The 24,450-nt window shown below is 35.7% G+C and overlaps 2 protein-coding genes across 4 annotated transcripts in view; both read right to left on the reverse strand.

The window, feature by feature from the left end:
• Window positions 1-4,004, reverse strand: part of LOC111696824 (syntaxin-1A) — a gene marked incomplete in the record, with an annotated part of 4,940 nt that extends 936 nt beyond the window's left edge. Inside the window, 4 exon segments of the mRNA XM_023466570.1 lie at window positions 220-286; window positions 2,237-2,357; window positions 2,952-3,276; window positions 3,810-4,004. Of these exon segments, the coding sequence (XP_023322338.1) occupies window positions 220-286; window positions 2,237-2,357; window positions 2,952-3,276; window positions 3,810-3,987 (691 nt within the window).
• Window positions 4,005-6,418: 2,414 nt separating this feature from the next.
• Window positions 6,419-23,374, reverse strand: LOC111696814 (histone acetyltransferase KAT6A). Of its 3 annotated transcripts, none has more exons than XM_023466557.1 (18): window positions 22,685-23,374; window positions 22,312-22,486; window positions 20,134-21,994; window positions 19,481-19,611; window positions 18,866-18,966; window positions 18,237-18,316; window positions 16,960-17,066; window positions 15,634-16,733; window positions 14,243-14,334; window positions 13,767-14,000; window positions 13,029-13,156; window positions 12,642-12,786; window positions 12,237-12,435; window positions 11,972-12,025; window positions 11,513-11,605; window positions 7,704-11,425; window positions 7,049-7,423; window positions 6,419-6,919 (listed from the first exon to the last, which is right to left on the reverse strand). In XM_023466557.1, the coding sequence occupies exons 1-18, from the start codon at window positions 23,253-23,255 to the stop codon at window positions 6,824-6,826; spliced, it is 9,264 nt and encodes a 3,087-aa protein (XP_023322325.1). In that variant the 5' UTR covers window positions 23,256-23,374; the 3' UTR covers window positions 6,419-6,823. The 3 variants fall into 3 exon arrangements, with proteins under 3 accessions (XP_023322325.1, XP_023322324.1, XP_023322326.1); XM_023466556.1 differs by having other exon boundaries at window positions 22,312-22,489; XM_023466558.1 differs by having other exon boundaries at window positions 16,639-16,733; window positions 22,312-22,489; window positions 22,685-23,373.
• Window positions 23,375-24,450: the final 1,076 nt, after the last annotated feature.

The following is a 24,450-nucleotide window of genomic DNA, read 5'->3' on the forward strand; positions in this document are numbered from 1 at the left end:
AGTATAAGTTCTGCGTAATTATTTACAAGCACATTTATATTTACGGACAATGTATCACATGACTTATATGGGTATATTTGCTACGGTATTTATTACATAGATATTTATATATATATATATATATGTATATAGCTTACTAGTTTCATTTTTCATTTTTCTTGAGAATATACACCCCTGTATGTAATTGTACACAATATATTAAAAACAACATAAACTTACCTAATTTTAGCATCTCTGCATGCCTATTCTCTATAGCAACTAGGTCATCTTTCGCTTTAGCTGTCTCCTAAAGTAAAGTTTAAACTGTATACTGTATATGTAAAATTAAATATTTCCTATTAAGAATTTCTACCCATTGCTTTGATATTTCATGAAGTCATTCCACTTTCTGAAATTTAAATTTAATGACAAAATTTAACCCCCTCCCCCCTCTTCTATACAATTTAACCCCCCTCCCCCCTCCTCTATACAATTTCAGAACCATGTAACTATTTTTTTGTGGACATAATTTACTTTTTTTAATACTTCAGGGGACATTAGTTCCAAAACTAACACTTGGCCTTTTTCTAACACTGAGTGTTAGAAGTTAGAAATGTGCATCCAAATCCAGAGTAAAAGTCGATAATGAAAACTATAACCAACATTTTATATTAAGCATGACGAGGACAACAATTCTCAATTTTAAACTATTTTCTGGAATCAAAATTATAAAAGGAGTTCTTTTTATATTAAAACCCTTAATCGTTTTCAAGACAATGTCAGGTTTTCCATTTTCGAATATATCCTAAATTTGAATCATTGTCGCGTTTTCGAGACAAAACCCACTTTCTCGTTTTTGAGTATAATCCTCAATTCAGAACAAAACTAACTTTCAAAACTTATAAAATAAATAACTGAAAGTAAAAATTATATCTTATGAAGACTGAAGTAACTGCTAAATTACTTTTAAAATCATAATTTTCCTATTAAATTTGATAAATAAGAGAATATAGTTGATTTAATTTCTCGAATTCTAAATAAACAATTTCCCGGATTTCAAGTTAAATCTATATCGAAAGAACAAAATACTATTAAAATATTCATTTCTCGATGCTATAAAAATATAAAAGAACAGTATTTTTTTGTTTCTATTTTGTTTATATTTTACCTTATCAAAAAATCTTGTTTTGGTACGTAAGTGCGTAAATGCTTGAAAATTGACATTGTGCATTGAAATTCGAGTAATTGTCTCAAACCCGTAAATGTTCCAAAAACGCGACATGAGCTGGGAACTTTTGAATGGAAGATATCGGGATTAATGCTTGATCCACTCTTTCTAAATCTCAAGATTAAATAATGCTTGTTCTCCTTATATTATTAATCTCAAGATTAATTAACCAATCGGGATTAAGGATATCACAATCTTAAGTTTTCAGCTCTGAGCTGAAATGCGGTAATTGATTCAAAATAGGGTTATGTTCGAAAATGAAAACCAATATTATCAAAAACTAATTCTCATACCTTATTATTAGATTAAAGTTGACATGCCATTTTAAATAAATGTATGGTGTATTTTTGTTCAACTCGGCTTGGATTTTAAGATATATACGCTTAAAAAAGATAGCTTTGCAGATTTTGCCCATTTCTAACACTCAAGAGTAAAAAATGGGCCAAGTGTTAGTTTTGGAACTAGTTTTCCCAGTATTTATTTAGGTCCTAAAATCATAGCAAACAATTTTCTACTAATGGGACAATTTGGCACTAGTTGATAAAAATGTTCAGATCCTAGCTTTCAGCACGTGTCTAAGAAGTCTCTATTATAAAAAAGCAAAAAAAGCTATTTTTTTTTCTTACTTATAGATTAATGCAGCGCAACAGTTTTTGTATAATTAGTGCAAGCAAAAATATTTTTTTTTTCAAAATATGTCGATATGGGTATCAAATTTGTCTTGAAACAACGAATTCAAAATTGTTAGAATCATAAAAATCAGTTAAAAATTGAATGAGTTCAAGGCAAAAAAAAGACTTTGTAGCGGAAATTTGCCGGAATCTTCAAAAAATAATAGCTTTTTTGCCCTTGATCAACCAATTTTCACAATTTCAAAAACCAGCAACTGGGCAATATTCAGTGGTTTGAGGTTAAACTTTAGACACCCACATCGACATGTTTTGAAAAAATTGAAATATCTACCTCCATTTGTGATTGTTTATTTTTAAAGAAAAAAAATTTATATTGTCCCAGCAGGGTTATTTCTACCTGGAGTATACTAGAGAAGGCTGCCAAGTCCCCTGAATCTATTTTCTCTTCGATCTCTTCATTGGTCAGATTGGTTCCAGTTATTTTTATATTCTTTACTAGATTCTCTTTAGTTTTATCCCTGAATAAATAAATACACTTTATATTCTTTACTAGATTCTCTTTAGTTTAATCCCTGAATAGACAGATTATCTTTATATCTATTTAAAAAAGCTCTTCGCTCATATATATATTTATTTGTTTGTATATATAAATGTTAGCTAAAGCTGGCCAAACGTCTGGACATAATGGGCTGACATTTTTTGAGGTAGCCCTCGAGTGGAGGCAACATAGGCTAAAGAAAATCGAAATTTCTTCGTCAAAATTTGATCTTTTTAAATTCCATGGGAAACGCCGGGCTCTTCTTCTAGTATTCTATATATTGCAAATTATCCACAATCTATTCAGCTACCTAGATCTTGATCCCGGAATTAACAAACCTTACTGAAATTAAAACGTAGAAATATATCACTGGAATGTTAAAGTCGATATAACTTCTGTGGGACAAGAACAATGTTATAGAAGACTTGTATTGAGTCAGGAAACTGTGATAGGACACTGACCCAGAAACACCGATCCAGGAAAAGCCGCAAAATAAAATACATAAAAAACAGGAAACCAGGAAACTTCGACTGCGCTAAAAAAACAAAAGGGGAAAACTGTATCAATATTTTACCTGTACCACACTTGAATATTGTTGTACTCCGTCCAGATTTCAAGAAATCGTTTTGAGTGTGTGGAAATCTGGATTTTGCGAATATTAAGTTCGGACCAATCTTTAGAGCTTAATCCACTGCTCTTAGATTCAAGTTTATTGATTTTTTGTTGTTCTTCCTTCACTGTTTTCTGCACTTTACGTCCTAGTGATTTATTAATGTCAATAAGATCGTTTAATTTAGCTTGAAGTTTCTCTCTCTCAGATCTAGAAGGAGTACTGAAAACCATTTTTTGTAGAAGTTTCATTTCTCCAACATTCTTTTCTACTATACCCACGTTGGTGGCTGAACACAACAAAAATAGAATCATGTTTTAAGAAAGCATTTTTAATTAATATGTGACAAGAGTCCGTACTATTAATCGATTTTAAGACCGCCCCAACCCCCGTGGAGCGCGCGCGCCGTAGCCGGCCAGTGAGCCACATGTCAAAATTTGACCGTAAAGGCTCCGGACAAAATATAATCGAAAAAATCGCGAGAAAAAAAGAAACTTCTGTCCCAAAACCTTTCTAGCACTGCGAACTAAACTAGTAGTGTTAGAAACATATAATATTTACCCTAGCCTGTCCTAGCCGTGGCGCTCGGTCCCTAGCCTCTCCTAGCCGCAGCATTCGGTCCCCCTAACCTGTCCTAGCCGCAGCGCTCGGCCCACAATTTGTCTTAACCTAACCTAACCATTAAATAATAAATAATAAAAAAACGAATACGGAAGGGCGCAAATTCAATATTATTAAATTATGGTCTATTATCTATTGAAAGTGTAAGCAAGTTTAAGGCATTGATCATAATATTTATCAAATTTTTCTCATTATTGTTGCCTAAAGTTTCTGCTATCTCAAGAAAATCTTCAAAAGCCGAAGGTTTGTTATTGAGTGGTTTCATTTCCGTTTCCTCTTCTCCCTTTTCAATATCTTTACAATATTTAGATGCTTTCTGCATCTCCACTAACCGGTCCCGTACAGGCATTTTGAACAAGTGTTTCTGAAATATAAACATTGTGGATCGGATGATGACTCATAATTCGAGTTTGGACCCACTCATTCACAACCAATCAATTTCTAGAAAGCTGCATTACGCAAGATGATATAATCGAAATTTTCATTAAAAATTTCACCTTCAAGGAACTTTCGCCGATTAAACTAGTTCATCTTAACTAAAACCCCGCCCCTCTCATCACTTTACGGCTCGGCTTGGTTAAAACCAAAATAAATAAGCGATATTGGTCGAAAATCCCGCAAAATATTTTTAAAATTCGTCTTCGTTCGATTTATTAATAAATAATCCTAAGTAAGACGACATTTAATTCTGTCAATGTTTAATTTTGAATGTTATAATGACTGATTCTTCCGATGGTGTATTTTTGGACCTACGCCCATCCCCTCTACTGGCCATCCGACCTACAACCACGTGGTTTTAACAGCTGTGGTAGGTCCGATGCACTGTAGGTCGGATGGGCACGTTAAAAACAGCATATTGGTGCATCCGACCTTATACTTTAAGCTGTCGCTTGGACACGCGTTATATAGGTCTTCGATGGGCCTTTTTTGTAGGTCGGATGGGCATTTTTCGTAGGTCGGATGGGCATTTTTCGTAGGTCGGATGGGCATTTTTCGTAGGTCTGATGGGCACTTTTCGTAGGTCGGATGGGCATTTTTTGTAGGTTGGCCCATGAGACATGTGGCCGTAGCGCTCGGCCCCCTAGCCTGTCCTAGCCGCAGCGCTCGGCCCAGAAATGAGCTTAACCTAACCTAACCCGAAATAAACACTAATTTTATTAAAAATTGTGAATTGAAGGTCTTTCATAGCCGCAGCGCTCGGCCCCAGCTAGCCCAGTCCTAGCCGCAGCGCTCGGCCCAGAAATGAGCTTAACCTAACCTAACCTTAAATATACACTAATTTCATGAAAAATTGTTAAAATCAAAGGTCTGCCCGTCCAACCTACGAAATATGCCCATCCGACCTACGAAAAATGCCCATCCGACCTACAAAAAGTGCCCATCTGACCTACGAAAAATGCCCATCCGACCAATACAAAAATTGCCCATCTGACCTACGAAAAATGCCCATCCGACCTACGAAAATGCCCATCCGACCTACGAAAAATGCCCATCCGACCTACGAAAATGCCCATCCGACCTACGAAAAATGCCCATCCGACCTACGAAAAATGGCCATCCGACCTATACGAAAAATGCCAATCCGACCAACGAAAAATGCCCATCCGACCTACAAAAAGTGCCCATCCGACCTACGAAAAATGCCCATCCGACCTACGAAAATGCCTATATGACCCACAAAAAGTGCCCATCCGACCTACGAAAAATGCCCATCCGCCCTACAAAAAGTGCCCATCTGATCTACAAAATTGAGTGGCTGCCGACGCTACAATTAATTATTTCATACCCTACTGCGCGCTATAGGCATAAGACAAAAGCTGCTGATAGGTCGGATGGGCAAGAAGATACGCCCATCCGACCTACAGCTGTCGTAGGTCAGATGTTGCAGTAGGTCGGATGGGCAGTATAGCGGATGGGCAGTAGAGCGGATCAACATTACCGATTCTTCCAGCATCTAGGGTCTCTAGGGAACCTGGGTTTATATATTAACAGTTTACATAGTTCAAATGTTTTAAATGCCGTACACGTAAATTTTATTTCAAATTAAAATATATATAAGAAAAAGAAAAAGATGCTTTATCGTTTGCACTAATTGTCCAATTGAACTGACGTTCAGGGTGTCCGTCCCACGAAACTTTCCAGTTGGTGAATAGTTTAAAATGTCTTCTTCCCATAATATGTCAAATTGTTTGCTACCAAATAGAATTAATAATAAATATTGTATTGCATCCATAATATATGTTATAAAATTGATTTCTAAGAAAAATATATTCGAGTAGATTGTTTTTTTTAAACTAGAAAAAGTCTTTAATATGTAAATCAGTATATGGAAGAAGACACTCAAATCAACTCACCAACTGTCATGTTTCGTGGGACACCCTGTACGTTTGCAACTAAAGTCAGCTTATCAGAGACAGTGCAAATAAACACAAATCGAGCTTTATTAGACTAAAATTTTATTTTGCCCGCCAGAAATATTTTATTTTCACACTGCAGGAATTATGATTATTTGTGGTTTTAAGTAATTTTTACGAAAAATGGTATGATGTTCAATTAACGCAATATTTTTTTGTGTTTGTGAATGACAATTGCAACAAATCGAGAAGTACTATTATTCGTATAAAAATACTTATAATCCTATGGTCAAGTAAAAAAATTCACTTTTATGGTTAGGTTTCTACATTAGATATGGTGATCATTGAAATAATTTGCAAAACCGAACATTAGTTTTTTACTGTTGAACAATTGAGAAGTTATTCTGTCTGTCAGGGGGTTGCCAAGGTCCTGCCGCCCCTGATAATTTAAAGTTCTTTCATTAAATTTCATTTATTTATCATTGTCCACAGTGTACTATTATAACACAGTAGACGACAGCAACAACAAAATTACAATTGATATTTTATTAAACTTCCAATACATATTTAAAATAATTATTGAAAAACAACAGTAAATACGGTTGAGGCTGATTGAATCCAGAGCTGTGCTGAGGCTCACATACACACAGATTACACAAATAGTTTGTATGTTGATAATTATTGAAAGGTTGAAACGTAAACCGTACTAAGTTCTCCGGGTAGAACTACGACTTGTCCTATCTGTGTAATCTATGCTCGCACATCAATTATATTCTTGAAAGACAAGTCCTAAATGTCGAGATCACACTAATCCATCTTAATATGTATGATGAACACAGCCAACTAGAGGAGAGAATTATATCAACGATGATAAATGTTGTAAGGAGGACCGTATCCATACATCTGGGAGCTGGCTCCCCGCTGAGGATCATAGTGGCCAGGATACATCTGGTTAACCTAGAAAAATCACAAGTATTAAAAAACTCTGATAAACAGCTGAAAATGATTATCCTTTTTTATTTAACGCCACAAATAATTATTAATTGTATTCTTACGTTACAATTAAAAATATAAAAGATGACTTACCAGCGCAGGATTGAGCATAGCAGCATTGTATGCATTGTACTGCATGGCGTTGTACTGCATGAGACTTGGATTAATTGTAACATTGGGTGAACGTGACTGTACTGTCCCCCGCTGAGAGGACACTCCGCTACCATGAGTAGGATACCCGTATCCAGGTAGTGCTAAACCATGATGAGTGGGTGGAACAGCGGGTACACTTCCAGAAGATGCTGTTCGGGAGGATTTTGTAGTTTTGGCTTGTCTTGGTGGAGATTTAGGAGGAGTGGTGTGTTGTGGAACAGGAGGAAGGAAATCTAGACGCTGTGTTAACTGCTGAAGAGAGACTAGACTTGAAGGATGCCCGCTGGGATGTTGCTGATTTGGATAAAATCCCGCCTAAATATTAGAAGTAAATAAGTAACAAAATTTAAAAATCAAACTTAAATTTCGAATAATTATTGAAATACATTTTTCAAAACTTTATCTTAAAAATCATCAGCCAAGATATTAACTTTTCCATAATAAGGAGTATAACAAAAAAAATAAGATAAAGAGAGAAACGCACATCTTATGACAAGTTATTTTCTTCATAGATTAAAATCTAAAATATTAAGTAACTTCAGATTTGTCAATACTAGGAAAATATATTAAATGTTTGTTAAAACAGAATATATACCTGAGCTGAAGCCACCTGTTGAACATGTGGATCCATGTGATGAGCAGATCTAGAAGCATGATGTGAAGGTAAAGAAGGTGGAGTGTGTCCTACACCTGTAGTTGCTGGGAACATGGTTCCAGAAAACATTGTAAATGCTGCAGGATCATGTCGATACATTTGGTTGGCAGAATGCTGCTTCATCGCTGCTCCATACTGCTGGATATATTGGGCTGTGAATGCTTGATGAGCAGCTTGTTGTTGAGCGGATAAATGTGCTGCTGCTTGTCTGTTGTGCTGACGGGGAGATTTAGACGATTGAGAAGATCTACTGGTTGGATATGTAGGTTGAGGTGTAGGGGACTGATGGGGGATACTAGTATATGTGTTCTGAGGTATTATCTGAGGATGAGGCGAGGATTGTTGGTTGTGAGGTGAGGGTTGAGGATGAGGAGACTGTATGGGAAGTGGATGAGGGGATTGAGCCGTGATTCCTTGTTGATGATGTGGACTTAGCTTTGTCATACTACTATGCATTGCTGAGAGCTGTTGCTGGGGTGAGTTGGCTGGTAACCTATGATGCCCAGACATGCTGTCATAAACCTGAGGTATCTCTACACTACCAATACTGTTCGGACTTTCCATCACAGTTGAGTTATGAACAGATTCTGAGGGTTCAGCATGCGAGTATTCTGCAGATGTATCTGCAGCAGAGTGTTGATACTCCGGGTTAGTATCAGTAGCAGGATGGTATTCTGTTGATGTATCTCCAGTTCCTCCATGGAACTCGCCACCATCTCCAGCATGCCCTGGAAACCCATGCATAGAATGTACAGAGTTTGTACTCGAGTCTGGAGTATAAACTCCCATTGTTTGTCCTTGCTCTGTCTTATCATTAGTTCCATAGAATTGATTTCCCGCTTCCCCTGTATCTCCAGTTGGATAGTAACCCCCGCTCATATCTCCCATATACTGTTGCTGAGTAGCTTCATGCTGCTGCTGTTGTTGTTGCTGTTGCTCAAGGTGGTTGTGCTCCATGTGCTGTTGGGTAGCATCAATATGGTGCTCTAGCTGCTGCTGCTCCATTGTTTGATGTTCAATATGTTGATGCTCCATTTGAACAGGAGGTTGAAGTTGCTGTTGCTCCAATTTTCTCTGCTGCTCCTGAAGAACAGCACACTGCTCAATTGGAACCTGTGGCAATTGTTGTTGTGCTTGCTGTTGATTACATTGCTGTGGTTCCTGTTGGCTAGAAGACTGTTGCTGAAGTTGCTGTTGTTGTAATTTCTCCTGCTCCATACAGGAAGTGGGTTCAACTAATGGTTCAGGTACATTAAGTTCTTCTGGAGCTTTGGCAACCTCAACTTCAACAGTTGTTTCAATGGGAGCAACCTCGGCAGTTTGAGGTTTAGGTTCAGGTCTGTCAACAGTTTCCTCCTCCTCAGCTTTCAGTTCAGGTTTTAGGGGAGGATTTTTATTGAGCTGTTCATCACTAAACTTAACAACATCATCTCCAGAATTATAACCAAGATTCTCCCACATAGAATCATGCTTCTCCTCAATATTGGGCCCAATATTCCTCATCTTTGCAGAATCCTTGGAACCTTCCCTGTTGGATGAGACCTCCTGAGAGGAGAGACGGGCTTGTTCCTCAAGCTGCTCCTGATGCTTTTTAATAAAATTCTTCTTAGGATCAGGACTCTCATTCTCAGGAAGCCAGCGTTTTAACTTTTTAGGAGTTTTAACATCTGTCTCAGCGTCACTAAGCCTAGGTTTCGAGTCGTCAGAACAAGGCGTTTCGACTGGTTTAGATGGAGGAGAGCCATCTGAAAGCTTGGAATGTTCAGGAGTAGTTGAAGGCAAGGCTATGGAAAGTTTCTCCTGTCGACTTTGTTCTGCTAAGCGATTTTCTTGAATCTTCTTCCGCTTTTCCATCATCATGAGCTCATTCTCTTTTAACTTTTCTTTTTCCTTTTCTAATTTCTCTTTCATTTCCTTTTCTTGACGCTTCCTTTCTTCTCTTTCTAGTTTTTTCCGTTCTAACCTTTCCTTTCTTTTGATGTCCTCCAGTTCTTTGAGCTTTTCAGCCTCTATCCTTTCAGTTTCTATCCTCAGCTTTTCTTTCTCTAACCTATCGTTAGTCTTCTCTTTTTCTTCGATTCTTTCCTTTTCTTTATTCAACTCTCGTTCCCGATCTTTTCTATTGCCAGTCTTAGTATCCAAATGAGAATCAAATAAGCCTTTTTTATGTTTTTGTTTCTCTAACCGCTCCCGCTCGATTTCTTTTCTTTTTTCTGCCTTGAGAGCGTTCTTAGGATGTAGTGAAGATGGTGTTAATAATACATTATTTGATTCTGTCTTGCCGGTTCCTCTTCCACATAACAAGTTTTTTGACTTCTGTTCAGGGCTTTTCTTATCCATAATTTGCATTAGTTTGTCTAATTTGTCATTTTGTTTTACTGGTGAGATGATCTTTTCGGGCATGCTTTCTTCTGTCGTATTGTCAAGTTGTATGAAAGACTCGAAAGCTGTTAAATATCCTTGATTAATGCCAAAATTCTTTTCAATAGCATGTCTCTGACCTTTATCAATTACGGATTTTTCCCCAGTTTTGGATTCTTTCTTCAAGGACTCAGATTTCCTATGCTCTGTCCTGTCTTTTTTCATATAGTCCTTCAGCGACTTCTGTTTGATTTTTTCCGATTTCTTATCTTTTTTCTCAGATGGATAAATGGGTTTCTCCTTAGATTTTGGAATAGTGACCTGGACTTGAGGTTCGAGCTCAGGCATGTGGTCGGAATTATCTTCACTTATCACAGGGTTTGAAACTGATATCTTTTTAACCTCAGCTCGCAATCTTTCTTCTTTTTTCTTACTTGACTGAACAGATTTCTCAGGAGGTTTGTTCTCGTCCTGGCTCTCATCTGACTCCAACAAGATGTTCCGTTTAAACTTGGATTTATCCTTTAGATCTCGATCTCTAATTGACGTGTGCTTGGTAGATTCTTTCTTTCTTTGATGTTTCAAAATATTTCTCTCATTCTCGGATTCTGAATCAGATTTTGATGTTTCATCACAATCACTGCGCTTCTGTTGTTTTGATATAGTTTTAGAAATTGCTGAAGAAGCATTCTTTGCAGCTTTTCGGCCACCTCGATGAAAAGGTTCCGAGTCATCCATGGACTTGTCACTGTCTTCACTTGATTCTATTTTACGAGACTTTCTCCTTGCTTTCCTTTGATCAGACATTTTTGGTGATTTCAAGAAAGAACTTCTTGAACGATTTTGGGAAACTTTTGCCGACGACTTAAGATATTTTGCATCGCCGATTGTCGGACTGTCCACGTCTGAGTCATCAGACTGTTCGCCATCAGCAGATCCACCATCGCTTTCGCGCTTGACTTCCCTGTGACAGCTGGACTTATTTGCCCGACTTAATTTTTTGCGTCTATGTTTAGATGTTACCGACGCCCCGCCAACCAACCCTTTAGAGTTTCCCAAAGCCGATATTTCGTTCTTGTGTTCCTCCCGATCACTGTCTACGTCTGAGTCTGCTTCACTTCCTTCAGATTTCATAGGACTGTCGAAAAGAATGCCCGGAGGAGGAGTAGGACTCCACATCAATGCATCCGGATCCAACTGTATCCGGGTTGTGTTTGCAGCTACAGCTGCAGCATGCTGGTCAACCCGGTTCCAGTCAACAGCCAAGATAAACTTATTATCAACAGATTTCCGAATAAAACCTAAAAAAGAACAGAATAATTTGTTGACAATTAGTAAGATTAAAAAAGTAGTTGATCTTAGTATGATTAATATTATTAATATTTTACCTAGAAGCATGAATGCTAATGCTATATCTCTCGGATGAAGTGCAGTATCTGCAACCAACTGGTTTAGGGTCACGTGCACTCTGCCACGCATTCCTAGAAAAGAAAAGGTAATCATTCTTAGAAGTGAAATTGTTCTAACTAAAGCTCATTTGAAAAAAATATATCCGAACCGAGTAATTTAATTTTCATACTTCTACTATGCAGGGAAAAGGGACGAAATTCAATGAATTGGAAGTGAGGTATCTGAACTACGTAACTACCACCAGTTCATGAAAATTCTAACCGGTGATTCAGGATTACAATCGGGCGGCGGCGGAAGTTCAGCGACCTTGGATGGGTGCTCCAATAAAAGCAATTTCATAATAAAAATATAAAACTCCTTTTTTATTAAAAAAAGTTAATTTATATCCAATCATTAGAACATCAGATTTTCTATCAATAAAAGCAAGTTTGACTTACCTTTCAGGTGTTCTAATATAACAGATTTCCAGTATGAATGATAAGAAACGCGACCTAAATTGAACATCTTATGAACCTGTAGATGGTTAATTATAAGCAAGATAAAAAATGGGATACTCCATGTTCCTCAAAAATCATTAATTTCACGAGTATGATTTTATGCATCTTGGTAAAATACTGATTTAAGAAAATATTCTACTTCAGGCGAGGGGATGGTACTTTATGCATGCAAGATGTACAAATTAATAATCATAAATTTGTTTACCTAAATCTGACAACGGTTTCTCCGGTGTCCCCGGTTGTTTCTCCCGTTTAGAGAGGAGGTAAGAGAAATCAATGAGCATCCTTCCATAACCCTTCCTCTGACAGTGCGGCATTGTCATGATACAGGACACATTGTATTTCTGCAAGCAGTGCTTCTCCTTACTGAAGTACCCAACCAGATGACAACCAGCGGAGTCGTTCTAAATTAAAAAATGTAAATTCACAAAATTGTTAATTTTACTATAATTGTTATCGTGTACTGATCTAATAGAGCGAAATAATTCTAAAACAGGTGAAAAAATTATTCAATGTTGTTTGTAAATAACTAAGATTTTTGTTGAGAAAAAGGCATAAAGTTAAGACCATAAACATGTTTCCGTTATCAAATAAAGTTATCTAATAATACCTGAGTGAGCACATAGAAGAGAAATGGTTCCACATCGTAGTACAAGGTTTTATGATCCAGGAAGAGTTTAACCAATAAGCAGAGGTTCTGACAGTAGATCTTATTCGTGTTCCCATCCACTTCAAAAACTGATAATTCATCCTTCCTGAATTAATTTTAGTTTCATTAGTTTCATTAGTTTTTTGGGGAAAAAAAAACAGTAACTTTTAAGAAGAAACATTTAATTAAAGGAATATTTTTATTGAAGTGAGTGGGTAAGGAGAGATGATAAAAAAAACTCTGAAATTACCAGTTTAAACATATACCAATACAGAAATTGCAAAAATAAAATAAAGATATCTTGAGCGAATGTTATATTTTACATTTTCAAAGATTATTTTAACTGACCTGTATATCTCTGTACCCGGTGGTCTTCTCCAGGGACATTTAGTTAAATGTCTGTCAAGAATAGGTCGAGATTTCATGTACTTTAAGCAGAACTCACATAAGAAGAGTTTAGGTAACCGAGCATACTCCTTTAAACATACAAACGTTTAAACAATGAATCAAGATACGAGAAAAACATTTTCTTCATTTTTCTCCCGATTTCCCCTGATATTGTTAACAAGTTCATAGAAGAACAATTTAAATATAATATTGTGAAAAAATCCAATTTATAAACCCTTGATTTATTTCTTTAAATGGATACTATTAAAACAAAAGCTTCGTTGAAAAATAAACAGATTAAGATTTTAGATCATCATTAGAAAATAAACTATAAATAATAATGTAATTTTTTTTAATAGATTACTAAAAAAATAAAAAAATTTACTAAATAGTTTGTAGGTTTAGGAATAAATCTTATGAAAAATAAATTAGAAGTTTTTGAAAAGGAATCGAGTCTTTACTACAAACACTGATTTTCTAATCCCTATATCTTTGCAACCCAATGTCATAGACCTTAAATATTTCAAACTATGAATTCTGTTGGATCAAAAAAAATCAAGTTTGAAAAATATCAAAAGTTTACACCATCAGATTACAAAGATATAGGGATAAGAAACTTTATGTTTGTGGCAAGAGTTAAATTTTTTAATAATATATTACTAGCCGTTTAATATTTGAAAAACTAGGTAGACAAAGTACCTGAGGATATGGTGAACTGTACCAGGTCGATATATCGTATTTCCCAAACTGTATCATCTGGGGAGAACGCATCGAAGTTCCTGGACTAGAACTAGGGACTACAGGAGCACGGTTATGAGGTGTTCCGGCCTTAGGAGTCCCATGGACGGCCTTAGGGGTACTGGGAACCTTAGGAGTTGGAGTAGCAGGTTCTTCATGAGCCAATAACCCCTTATTCTCCTCAGCAAGAAAAGCCTAAAATTTTAGGAATAAAATTTGGTCTAAATCTAAGAAATGTAATAATACTAATGAAAATGATACATGTTAACTATTTTCCCATTTTACACTTTACTCCGATCATGTGAACAATTATTTCTGTGTAAGTGAACTGTGAAACACTCCCTTTTCTTAAACAAATAATTGAAAGATGGTTGGGCCCATAAATATGATATAGATAAAAATAGAGTTAATTATATCTAGCAAGACAAAATGTTGACCTTGGCCTGATCCTGCGCTGTAGCAAATATCTGTACATCCTTCTCCGTCACACCGGCAGGTAGTGCAGCATTCAAGCGCTTCTTCTCACGTTCTAGATAATTAAAGGTTAAACTGTGCAGAGTAAATAAATAGGAATATATCAAACACCATTAGTGTCATATCGATTGCAATGTAATTGTAAGAGATTCACCAAAAAAGGATTTTGTTTAAAAAAACCATGTCATTTTAATTTTTCAATGTCCTAAAATCCTTTTTTAGTCAACTAACAAAATAAGTAAAAATAAAATGAAAATGAATAATTCCAAGAAATTTATTCGAATACATGGTTCATTATTTTATATACTTGCAGTCAAATGAAAAAAAAATTATATTGCATTTCTGGTTTAGCATTTAGATCATAATAGGTTCTTAACAAAATATAAAAACGATAAGAAGAAAAAGTAGGAAATAAGATGAAGCAAGTAATTAGTAAAAGAAGCATAAATATAAGAAAGCAAGGTATTAGCAACAACAACTATTTAAGATAGTTCCCAAAGACATATTCCTAAGTGATTTTCTTGAAAATTGAAATTGCGAAATAGCAAACTCCAAGTGGCAACTTCCCAAATTACAAATTGGCACTGTAAGAAATTGTCTAGTAGAAGAATGTTTTCTAACGCTTGGGCTAGAGAATGTTTCCAAGCCAAGATATCATTAATAGTAGAAATATTTCCAAATGTACGTCAAAAATCTTTCATTTGGTTGGAAAACGGTAAGATGGGAAAATATACATTTAGAATAAATGTTGAAAAAGTGCCAAATACCATTTAAACCCCCCCCCCCCTGGGTTACTAACTGTGTTACTGTTAAGATTATTTTAAAATCCAGCTTTGATCTTAAATATTCAAACTTAAAATTGACCCCGCTTTACATACTTGTCTTCAGAGTTTAGTGTGCATAAATATTTAAATAATTGTACACAGAACACAGGACAGAAGAAAGTTTTATAACAGTATTAAACTAATTAAAATACATTAGAAAACCTATTTCAACCAATATACAACTTTAGATGTAAGGGGAGGGGGATAATCTTTACACTGACTTCAATATCCGCCTACCTCCACTTAAAAAGTAAATAATATCACATTTCTCTAAAATTTACAATGTTAAATTGGCATGCTGTTAAAACGGATGTTTAAGTTATGTACAATAACGTGCACTGTAATATGTTCAGGTGTGCAAAGTAGTGAAACATCTCTGATAAAGAGCAGAACTAAGCGTGATAGGAGGAGAAAGCTCATTAAATTTATGGGTCTTGAACGCCTGTCACAGAGCGTAGACCAAATTTAATACACCATCTCATTCCTGAAAACAATATCTAATCTACCGTGCATAACGAAAGTTTTCTTACTGTTTCCTTTTTCTTTTCCTCCTCCTTTCTTTTCTACTCCAGTCTTCTCCAACTCTTTGAGCTCAGTATCACTCATCCTGTGAGGACTAGATATCCTTTCAGGACTTTTCCCAGCCTTGGTTGGATCTATAGGACCTGAATTCTCTCCCCGACCTTTCTCATTGTAGTTTGTCATCGGTACACTTCGCAGTCGAGAGTCACAGTCGCTGTACAGGTGACTCAGTCCGTCATACAGACTTTTCACCTGCTGTTGTCCAGCAGACGCGTGACGTTTACGCTCATGGTCACCTTCCTTTCTCTCCTCATCCTTGTGTTCGTTCTCTTCAACACTGAGTCGAACTTTCTTCGGTTCTTCAGATCGAGCAGAATCTTTATCACAGGTTTTGGATTCAGGTTTAAGAAGGGAGTTTAGTGCAGTTCTTGAAGTCCGTTTTAGTCCTGGAGTGAAGAAGTTTGATAAAGCGTCAACTAAACCTTTAGGTTTATTCTCTAAGCTTTGAGGATTATACCTAATATCGTCGGGAATATGCTGAAGTGCAGATTTCATTTCTCCGCCCATATTCTCGTCTGGGGGATTTAAATCCTCAGAATCAGATTCACATTGGCTTTCTTTGGACTTAAATTCAGATTTTGATTTCTTCTTCCTTGGTTGATCGTCGGAATCTTCCTCAGGTTTATCAATCCGCTTGTTCTTCTCAGGAGATTGGATAATGAGCTTATTCTCAGGTTCAAGATAATCTTCACCTCCGTTCATCGAGGTTAATTCTTTAGGAGCAAATATTTCAGAAACAGGAAGGATTTCAGGTCTAGGAGATCTTCTAGGAGATACATGTACTGGAGTTCTCTTGTCTGGAGAGGGAGGGGCAGAAGATCGTTTGGACGGGGAAGGGGGCGGGGAGGGATGAGAAGGCTTCTCCGGAGAAAACAAACATTTAGCAGGGGAGGCAGGGGCACTGAGCTTATCGCAACCCTCGTCCTCTGTTAAGATATTGATGATCTCCTTACCGTGGTGTAAAGGTTGTTGAGGAGAGAGGGGGGGAGGTAAAGGCTCACAACTGTCCTCATCAAATCCCAGTATAGAACGGTTTGCAAAAAAGGACCTATAACAATGTATTTAGTTATATTGCGATGTTAATACATTTTTTTTACATATTTATATTGTTTGAGGAGCATTTTTATCACACGAGGCTAGGTCAGCCTACAAAAATCATGATTAAAAAATTACCCCAGTAAAATGATATATTTTTGAATATTTCACCTGAAGGAAATATGGATTCTAAAAATTATGCATTATAATTTATATAAATACTAAATTAATTGTCCTACTTAGCTGCGGTTTTCTTGACAACATCAGGGAGTTCAAGTTTAGCCTTGTTAATATTTCCATTTGGCTGCATTCCACGTGCTATCCGACAATCATCACAGTTCCAAACCTAAATTTTAATAGTTTATGAACAATCACAGTTCAAAACCTTAATATCAATAGTTTATGTACAATCACAGTTCAAAACCTTTATGTACAATCACAGTTCAAAACCTTAATATCAATAGTTTATGTACAATCACAGTTCAAAACCTTAATATCAATAGTTTATGTACAATCACAGTTCAAAACCTTAATATCAATAGTTTATGTACAATCACAGTTCAAAACCTACATATCAATAGTTTATGTACAATCACAGTTCAAAACTTAAATACTAAAAGTTCATGTACAATCACAGTTCCAAACCTAAATACTAATAGTTAATGTACAATCACAGTTCAAAATATAAATATCAATAGTTTATGTACAATAAAAGTTCCAAACCTAAATACTAAAAGTTTACGTACAATCACAGTTCCAAACCTAAATATCAATAGTTTATGTACAATCACAGTTCCAAACCTAAATTTTAATAATTTATGTACAAACACAGTTCAAAACCTAAATACTAATAGTTCATGTACAATCACAGTTCAAAAACTAAACAAGAACAGTTCATTTACATTGTACAATAACAGTTCCAAAGCTTAACATTAATAGTTCATATGCAATCAAAATTCCAAATTTCAACATTAATAGTTCAAATACAATCACTTTTTCAAATTTCAACATTTACATCTTGTACTATCCCAGTTCCAAACCTTTACATTAATAGTTCATATACAATCACATTTCGAAAATTAATAGTTCATGCACAATCCCAAAAGTTTTCTGTGTTGTTACAAAGTTTAAAAGTTTAATTAGAAAGTTTTATAATACACATGCCTATTGCCAATGCTCAACGTATTAACTATGAAACTGTTAATTTTTGCTTTAATCTTATTAAAAAGTAGTTTAGTTAACAGAAAAAAATATTTTAAAGGGACTGTAACCGTAATTACTAATGACATTCCATGCAACGATGGCAATGCCCGATTCCTACTGCAAATCCTTCTGCAGGAAAAGAATTATTAGAATTAAACACTTTTTTAACCTAGAAAAACGACTCTATCTTCAATTGATCAAATTAAGGTTGTAAATCGGGCATTGACATCTTTGCATGGAGGGTCACTTGAAATTACGCTTACAGTCCATTAATGCTCAAAAATCAAGCTAAAATATAAAAAATGATAATTACCTTGGGTCGTTTGTCAGGTAGCGGGTGTAGGCAAGAGTGGTGGACCCCTTGATCACAATATTCGCATATCATCAGATGTTCTAAACATTAAACATTTGTCAGATCTTAACTTGTATTTCCCTTGTTACTGTTTCCAAATTTTCGAATATCTTCCTATTTTTTAGTGGATTTTTATATTCAGGAGGAAAATTTGAAGGAGCATCTTTAAAGACAATAAACAAGTCTACGATCTAAAAACAAAGAAATAAAATAACAAAGAGCGACCATAATATTTAACAGGAAAATGTAAACCTTCTCTTTTTGAGAATGAATTTGATATTAGATGAAGAAATTATTTTACCAATTACTTTAAGGCTTTCCCCTCAGTTGTACACTTAGTGGCCAATAGTTTTTTCATTCAAAATCTTTTTTTTCCCAATAAATACATTTTTTGACTGTAAAACCCCTTAAAAAATACTGAGGTGTCAATTTTTGGACGGCAAGAAGTAGATTGACTAAATTTGGTTTTTGGCCCCTGATCCAGTTTGCTAACCAGTAACAATTTTGAGTTACCAAATAATTTTGAGTTGAGTAAGTTCTGTCTCAAAAAAACTTGTTTCCCCCCCCCCCCAAACAAAAATCCTCCTCACCTGACTTCTCGCTTTCTGAAGGTGATAGTTCACAAACTATACAGGATTTACAATCATCACAGGTCCAGCCATTCTCCTCGAAATATCTCACCAACTCGGTACTATAAAATATATGTATTATAAATAACAATAATAACTAGATAACTACAAAACGAAACAAGAATTTGTTAATTGTTGTTTTTATAACACTGTATAGGATCATAACATGAATATGGGAAAAACATGAAAGTGTGCATATTAGTTGTCGCCTTGTCTAAATACAGTTTAAACTTGACATTCATTTCATTAATGAATATACAGGGTTACCCATAATTAAGTATTTTAATATGTCCAATACTTGAATGTTTGAAATGAACGAAACTAGTGTCAAATCAGACTTTTTTCAAGATTTTGATAAATAAAACTAAATTAAAAAATGGAACAGTCGTCTTTTAAAGTCTAATCTTTTAGGGGTCACCCTGTAGAGACATAAAAAAAAATATAATCAGAAAAAAGATGTAACTTAATGATATTTCTATTTTTTTATGAAAAGTATTTTACATTTCATGAACCAAATAAACTCAAAAACTAAATTTATCTGTTATCAATTAAAATAAAGCTTTTATTGTTTTCTACCTGTAAACTCTACAGGAGGGGTGAACTGAATGTCCACACCCCCAGCAGGAAACAAGAGGTTCATGTTCTCCTTGAGGATTCCTCACTTCTGTACCAAGGCACTCGCAGCAGATAGGAACTGCCTGAGGTTTCTTAACAAATACAAAGTTCAAAACTTGACAGGTCGTTAACGGGCGTGGAGATTGTCGTGTCGATCATTAATCGGCATTATGTCAATGTCAATTGTCCTGTAGACGTCTCGATATCAAAAGTATGCCAATTAAAAATATTAAGTAAACGTGTTCTTAAAAAGAATTAAATGAACTGGCTTCCGCCTGATAAGGTTAAAACCAAAAAAAGTCGGTAAGTAATATCATTAGAAATTGATTGTTAATAACAAGTATTCGGCATTCTTTCCAGTTTCCATCAACATAGAAAAAAATATCTATTTGAAGCAGATTAAGAGGTTAGGGGGGTCTATGGTCACCAGGAGGGTTTCAGGCTCAAACGGGTGCAAAGCCTCCCCCCCCCCTAACGAGAAAAAAATGTAAACAACCCACCCTCCCACCGGACAAATTTCAGAAATTCCTATCAGAGCAGATTTTAAATAAATTAACCTCGAAAACAATGAATATTTCATATATCCCTAACAAAATTACACTTTAAGTCCCTACCAAGAAATATTTCTCACTACCCATACAGAACTCTCGAACTGCCCGCATCTGCCCTGCTGTCAGGTAAACAAGCTCAAGCTGACCGTTCCGTTGAAACGTCGTGTTCATGGGAAACGCATGTTTATCCCTGGAACCCAATCTATGAAACAGACGTGTGTATCCATCACAGTAAAACTTAGCTGGGGAGCCATCAGGAACAGAGAATTTCTTCTTAGACTTATTCTTCAGTTTAGGAGACTTCATCAGATCTGACTTCTGCGGTGATCTCATTCTAGGATTTTTACCTCGACAGACTTTGAAATCTCCCAACCTCTTAGGGTCATCCTTAGTACAGACATGGAGGTCGTATGTATCCAAATGAAATATCTTCCTACAACCTCGTTGTGTAGGGTCACATAATTTGGAGTTTTCACGGATTTCTTTACAGAATTTGATTTCCTGGAAACCATGAGATCCAATATGTTTGTAAAGGTTGCCTCTGACAGGACAGGAATAAGGGCAGAAGTTACATTGATGCAATTCTCCAGGTATATCATACCCTAGGCAAACCTCCTTCCCGGACTTGAGGAGCTTATCTACTAGATCAGCTTCAGTTTCCTCGTCATTTTCATCATTATCTTCTTGGTCCGTATCCGAATCTGAATCTTCTTCATCCTTCTCTGTGTCAGAAACATGATTTGAAACAACAGGTTTAACTCCTTCCCTGAATAATGGGAAATTACCAATAGGAATTGGGGCATCATTACTGCACTTATGCTTATCAAAGGTTTCCGGAGTAAAAATCTTTCTGCAACCAGGACCAGGACCTTCGGTTCTGGAGGAGCAGATCTTATACTCCAAACCATGCAGACTGAGATGCTTATAAAGGTTCCCTCTGCTAGGACAGGTAAACCTACACATGTTGCAGTAGGAAATATCAGATTCAGAACCAATACACACAGCTTCACCTTCAGCTGTCAGCTGGTTTACACGGCTCAAACAACCTTGTTTATCAGGATCCGTTGATGAATATTTGTTTTCTAATCTCTGATCAGGTACTGAACGGGGACGAGTCTTCTCCAATTTGACAACTTCGTTTTTCTTTCTCTCCTGCAGTTTTAATACTCTACGTCGGTTATTATCGAACCAGTATCTTAGCTTAGTAAACGGAACACCGAGCTTCTCTTCAAGAATTAACTTCTGTGGTACACTTGGATGCCAAGTTAATGCAAAAACTTTCATAAGTTCTCCGATCTGAGAAGGATGATATCCTTTGTCTAGTTTAACTCGCTCATGCACTTTCAGGTACGGAATATCTCTTATCACGGAATCCACAATATCAGAATTACTTTCACATGATGATTCAGAGAGTTCTGATGCAGCATCATAACTTTCAATTTGATAGGGTTTTTCACTTTTAATAATTGGTACTTTTTCCTTCGCTATTTCCGTATCAGAGTTATTAGATGATCGTCGGATCATTCCAACATCGGATAGATTGGATGATCGTCTGATCTGAATAGAAGATCGCTGTATAGTTTCTGTAGCTATAGATGAACGCCGAGTTATCAATTTATCTGAACTTTCACAACTTCCAGAGCTCCCAGTCTCGGAATCCAATGATGTTCTTCTAGATCCCACCTTAGCCGTAGCTGGTTTTAACAGTTGCTGCATTAGCTTCAAAACTGAGGGCATTGGCAGATTGTGATGCTTGAGATAATGTTTCTTCAACTCAAGAACATCAAAAGTTATAAAACTGCATTGAACACACTGAAACTTCCTACTCTTCTTGTGTATTAGCATATGACGGGGTATATTCCTTCCCAACATTTCTCTTCCACATACTTCACACTCGACTAGTGGTTCTCTCCAGACAGAAGGTCTATAACCAAATAAATATAAATAAACAGAAATTCGGAACTTGCTCAACATTTGTATTTGTCGCTGAAAAGTACATATTCGAACTCACTAATGAGAACCGACATTAAAACTCACATTAAGAACAGACGTTGAGAACGCAGATTGGAAACACAATGTTAGGGCGCACACTGAGATCGCACTAATAAAAATCCACATTTGAGGAAGCACAATGTTTGAATATTAGGATTTGTAAGATAGCCAACCGTTTGTTAATTAACAGAAAATAAAATTGATGAAAAATAAGCATGAATTATAAACAAATATTAAATTTGGTTTTTCCTGTTCGCGAGTCCATCCTCTGAGCTGGATTGTTCAGAGTTACCAGCGCTATCAAGATAAACAGGAACATGTTTACTAGGAGAAGTATATCGGGGAAGGTTTATCGAAACTCTGCGTAGTTTTTGAGCCATTTCTTCTGAGTTTCCACTAGTGAGCTGTAAACTTGATTCACAAACTTCTGTTTAGGAACATTATTAGCATCAATTAAAAAATCAAATCTTGATCTCAATTTTTCACTTAGAAAATGTTTTTTCTTTTGAATGGTTCTAAAAAAAGAATTGCCAGCAAATAATTAAAAATAAATTAAACTTAAACTTTTAATATTTCAAGGGATAAAACATGTAAAACTCGTTTTTAATGCTAAATATTTTGCCTGTCAATTTTAGATCTACTGATTGCACTTCTGTTTTTGGTATAATTTCTTCATCAACTTTTATATCCTCAGTATTCTTTTTACTTCCACCTTTCTTCTTCTTCTTTCTGGTTTTAAACTTCCACCTTTCTGGTTTTAGGTGAATGTCTTTTGGAGAACTAGTAATTCTATCAGTCTTATCTTCAACATTAAACTCTTCAAAGGTTAAAGCTCTGGCAGTGCCTCCTTGGCGCACTGTGGCATTAAAATCTCGAGTGGGGTTAGCTTCGGTCAGAACTGGGACGGAGTCAGCGTGTGAATTATCTTCATCAATTTCATTTAACGAGGTTGATTTTAATTGTTTGGAAGGTGAACCTGGAGGTCGGATATTTATAGTGATTTCATCGTCAACATGAATACTTTCGTTACTTGTGTCATGCAAGTCATCCTCGTTGAATTCATTAAATACCCCATCCTTAGTTCCATTGGGTTCATTGGTTCCGTTCTTCACTAAACCATCAACCTCTCCGTCATGTTCAGTTTTACCGTTCAGATTTCCCATCTCTAACTCATTGTTTCTTAACCAAACCATACTGCACTATCACAATAACAAAACAAAAAAAGGAAGTTTGTATACTATAGTTCATGCCCGTTTGCCCGTCTGGGCAGGTAATAAAGGTGAAAACGTTCTACATTATTTATAATTCTGAAATAGTTGGATTAATGCAATATTGTATCCAGAAAAAAGACAGAAATAGAATATATGGAAGAAAGTAAATTTCTGCATCACATAGTTATATAATAAATATGCCTAATCTTAACTTAATCATATTTTTTAATCTGTACCTTACAAAGATACACCAACTAATAAATAATCACCAGATATAAAATATCTCTGTAGATAATATGTATTAACCAAGTTGAACCCGACTGAAAACTTGACAGTTGGCAGCTAACACAGAATGATACCAGGTAACCGAAGTGAGGTATGCAAGGAAAAGTGGTGGTTTAAAAAAGATCAGGTTAATCAATTTTTCAATCACTACAACTTGAGAAGTCTAGTTGATAAACAATGTTTAAAAATGAGATTTGTGAATAAGTCAAATGAAATTTTGTACTGTATTTGTACGTGATTTGTTTATATAAAAATTCTTTACATCAATTTTTAAAATCCAATACCCTTTTCTTGTTACCTTTCAAAAACCCAGCACGAGAAAGATGAAGATTTAAACCCGCCTTTTAAAAATTCATTATCAAGTATTGTTTTGAAGAAAAATTATATACTTTTTAAGACTAAAATACATTTAGTAACTCTAACTCTATTAAGCACAGAACCCCACCCCCATTTATATGCTAGGTAGAACCCCACCCCCCCCTTTATATGCTAGGTAGTAGGTATGTCGGGGTAAGAGGTAACATCTGCTAGAACGAAGGAGAGTATAGATGTATATATACCCTCAGGTATAAATCTTATATCCTCATATATTTAACCCAACTATTGAATAGTGAACAGTATTAGGTCATCGGTGCACTGTTTTTCAATACCAGTTTACCAGACAAACTTTTGGAAAATTAAGTTATGTATAGTTGATGGATACAAAAAATCACCCCCAAAGGAAGGATGAAACCATAATAACTTTACCAAAATTACGATTTTGCACATCCGTTCTAGAAAATTGCAAGATATAATTTTCTAGGAAAAAAAGAACGTTAGCGGTTATGTATTAGTTAACTCTTACTCACTACACAAACCTTGGTGAAATATAAACCCCTGAACCCCCCCCCCC

Source organism: Eurytemora carolleeae, unplaced genomic scaffold, assembly GCF_000591075.1.
Source record: "Eurytemora carolleeae unplaced genomic scaffold, Eaff_2.0 scaffold108, whole genome shotgun sequence".
NCBI classification, from domain to species: domain Eukaryota; kingdom Metazoa; phylum Arthropoda; class Copepoda; order Calanoida; family Temoridae; genus Eurytemora; species Eurytemora carolleeae.

What these genes read in the sequence shown, in the direction of transcription:
- LOC111696814 (XM_023466556.1), bottom strand. Translation starts at nt 23,255, where the DNA reads ATGGTTTGGTTAAGAAACAATGAGTTAGAGATGGGAAATCTGAACGGT. An exon ending in TTCAGAAAGCGAGAAGTCAG is followed by an intron (nt 18,317 to 18,865) that starts GTGAGGAGGATT and finishes TTTAATGTTTAG; the next exon opens with AACATCTGATGATATGCGAA. An exon ending in AACAGGTGGCTTCAGCTCAG is followed by an intron (nt 7,424 to 7,703) that starts GTATATATTCTG and finishes TCTAATATTTAG; the next exon opens with GCGGGATTTTATCCAAATCA.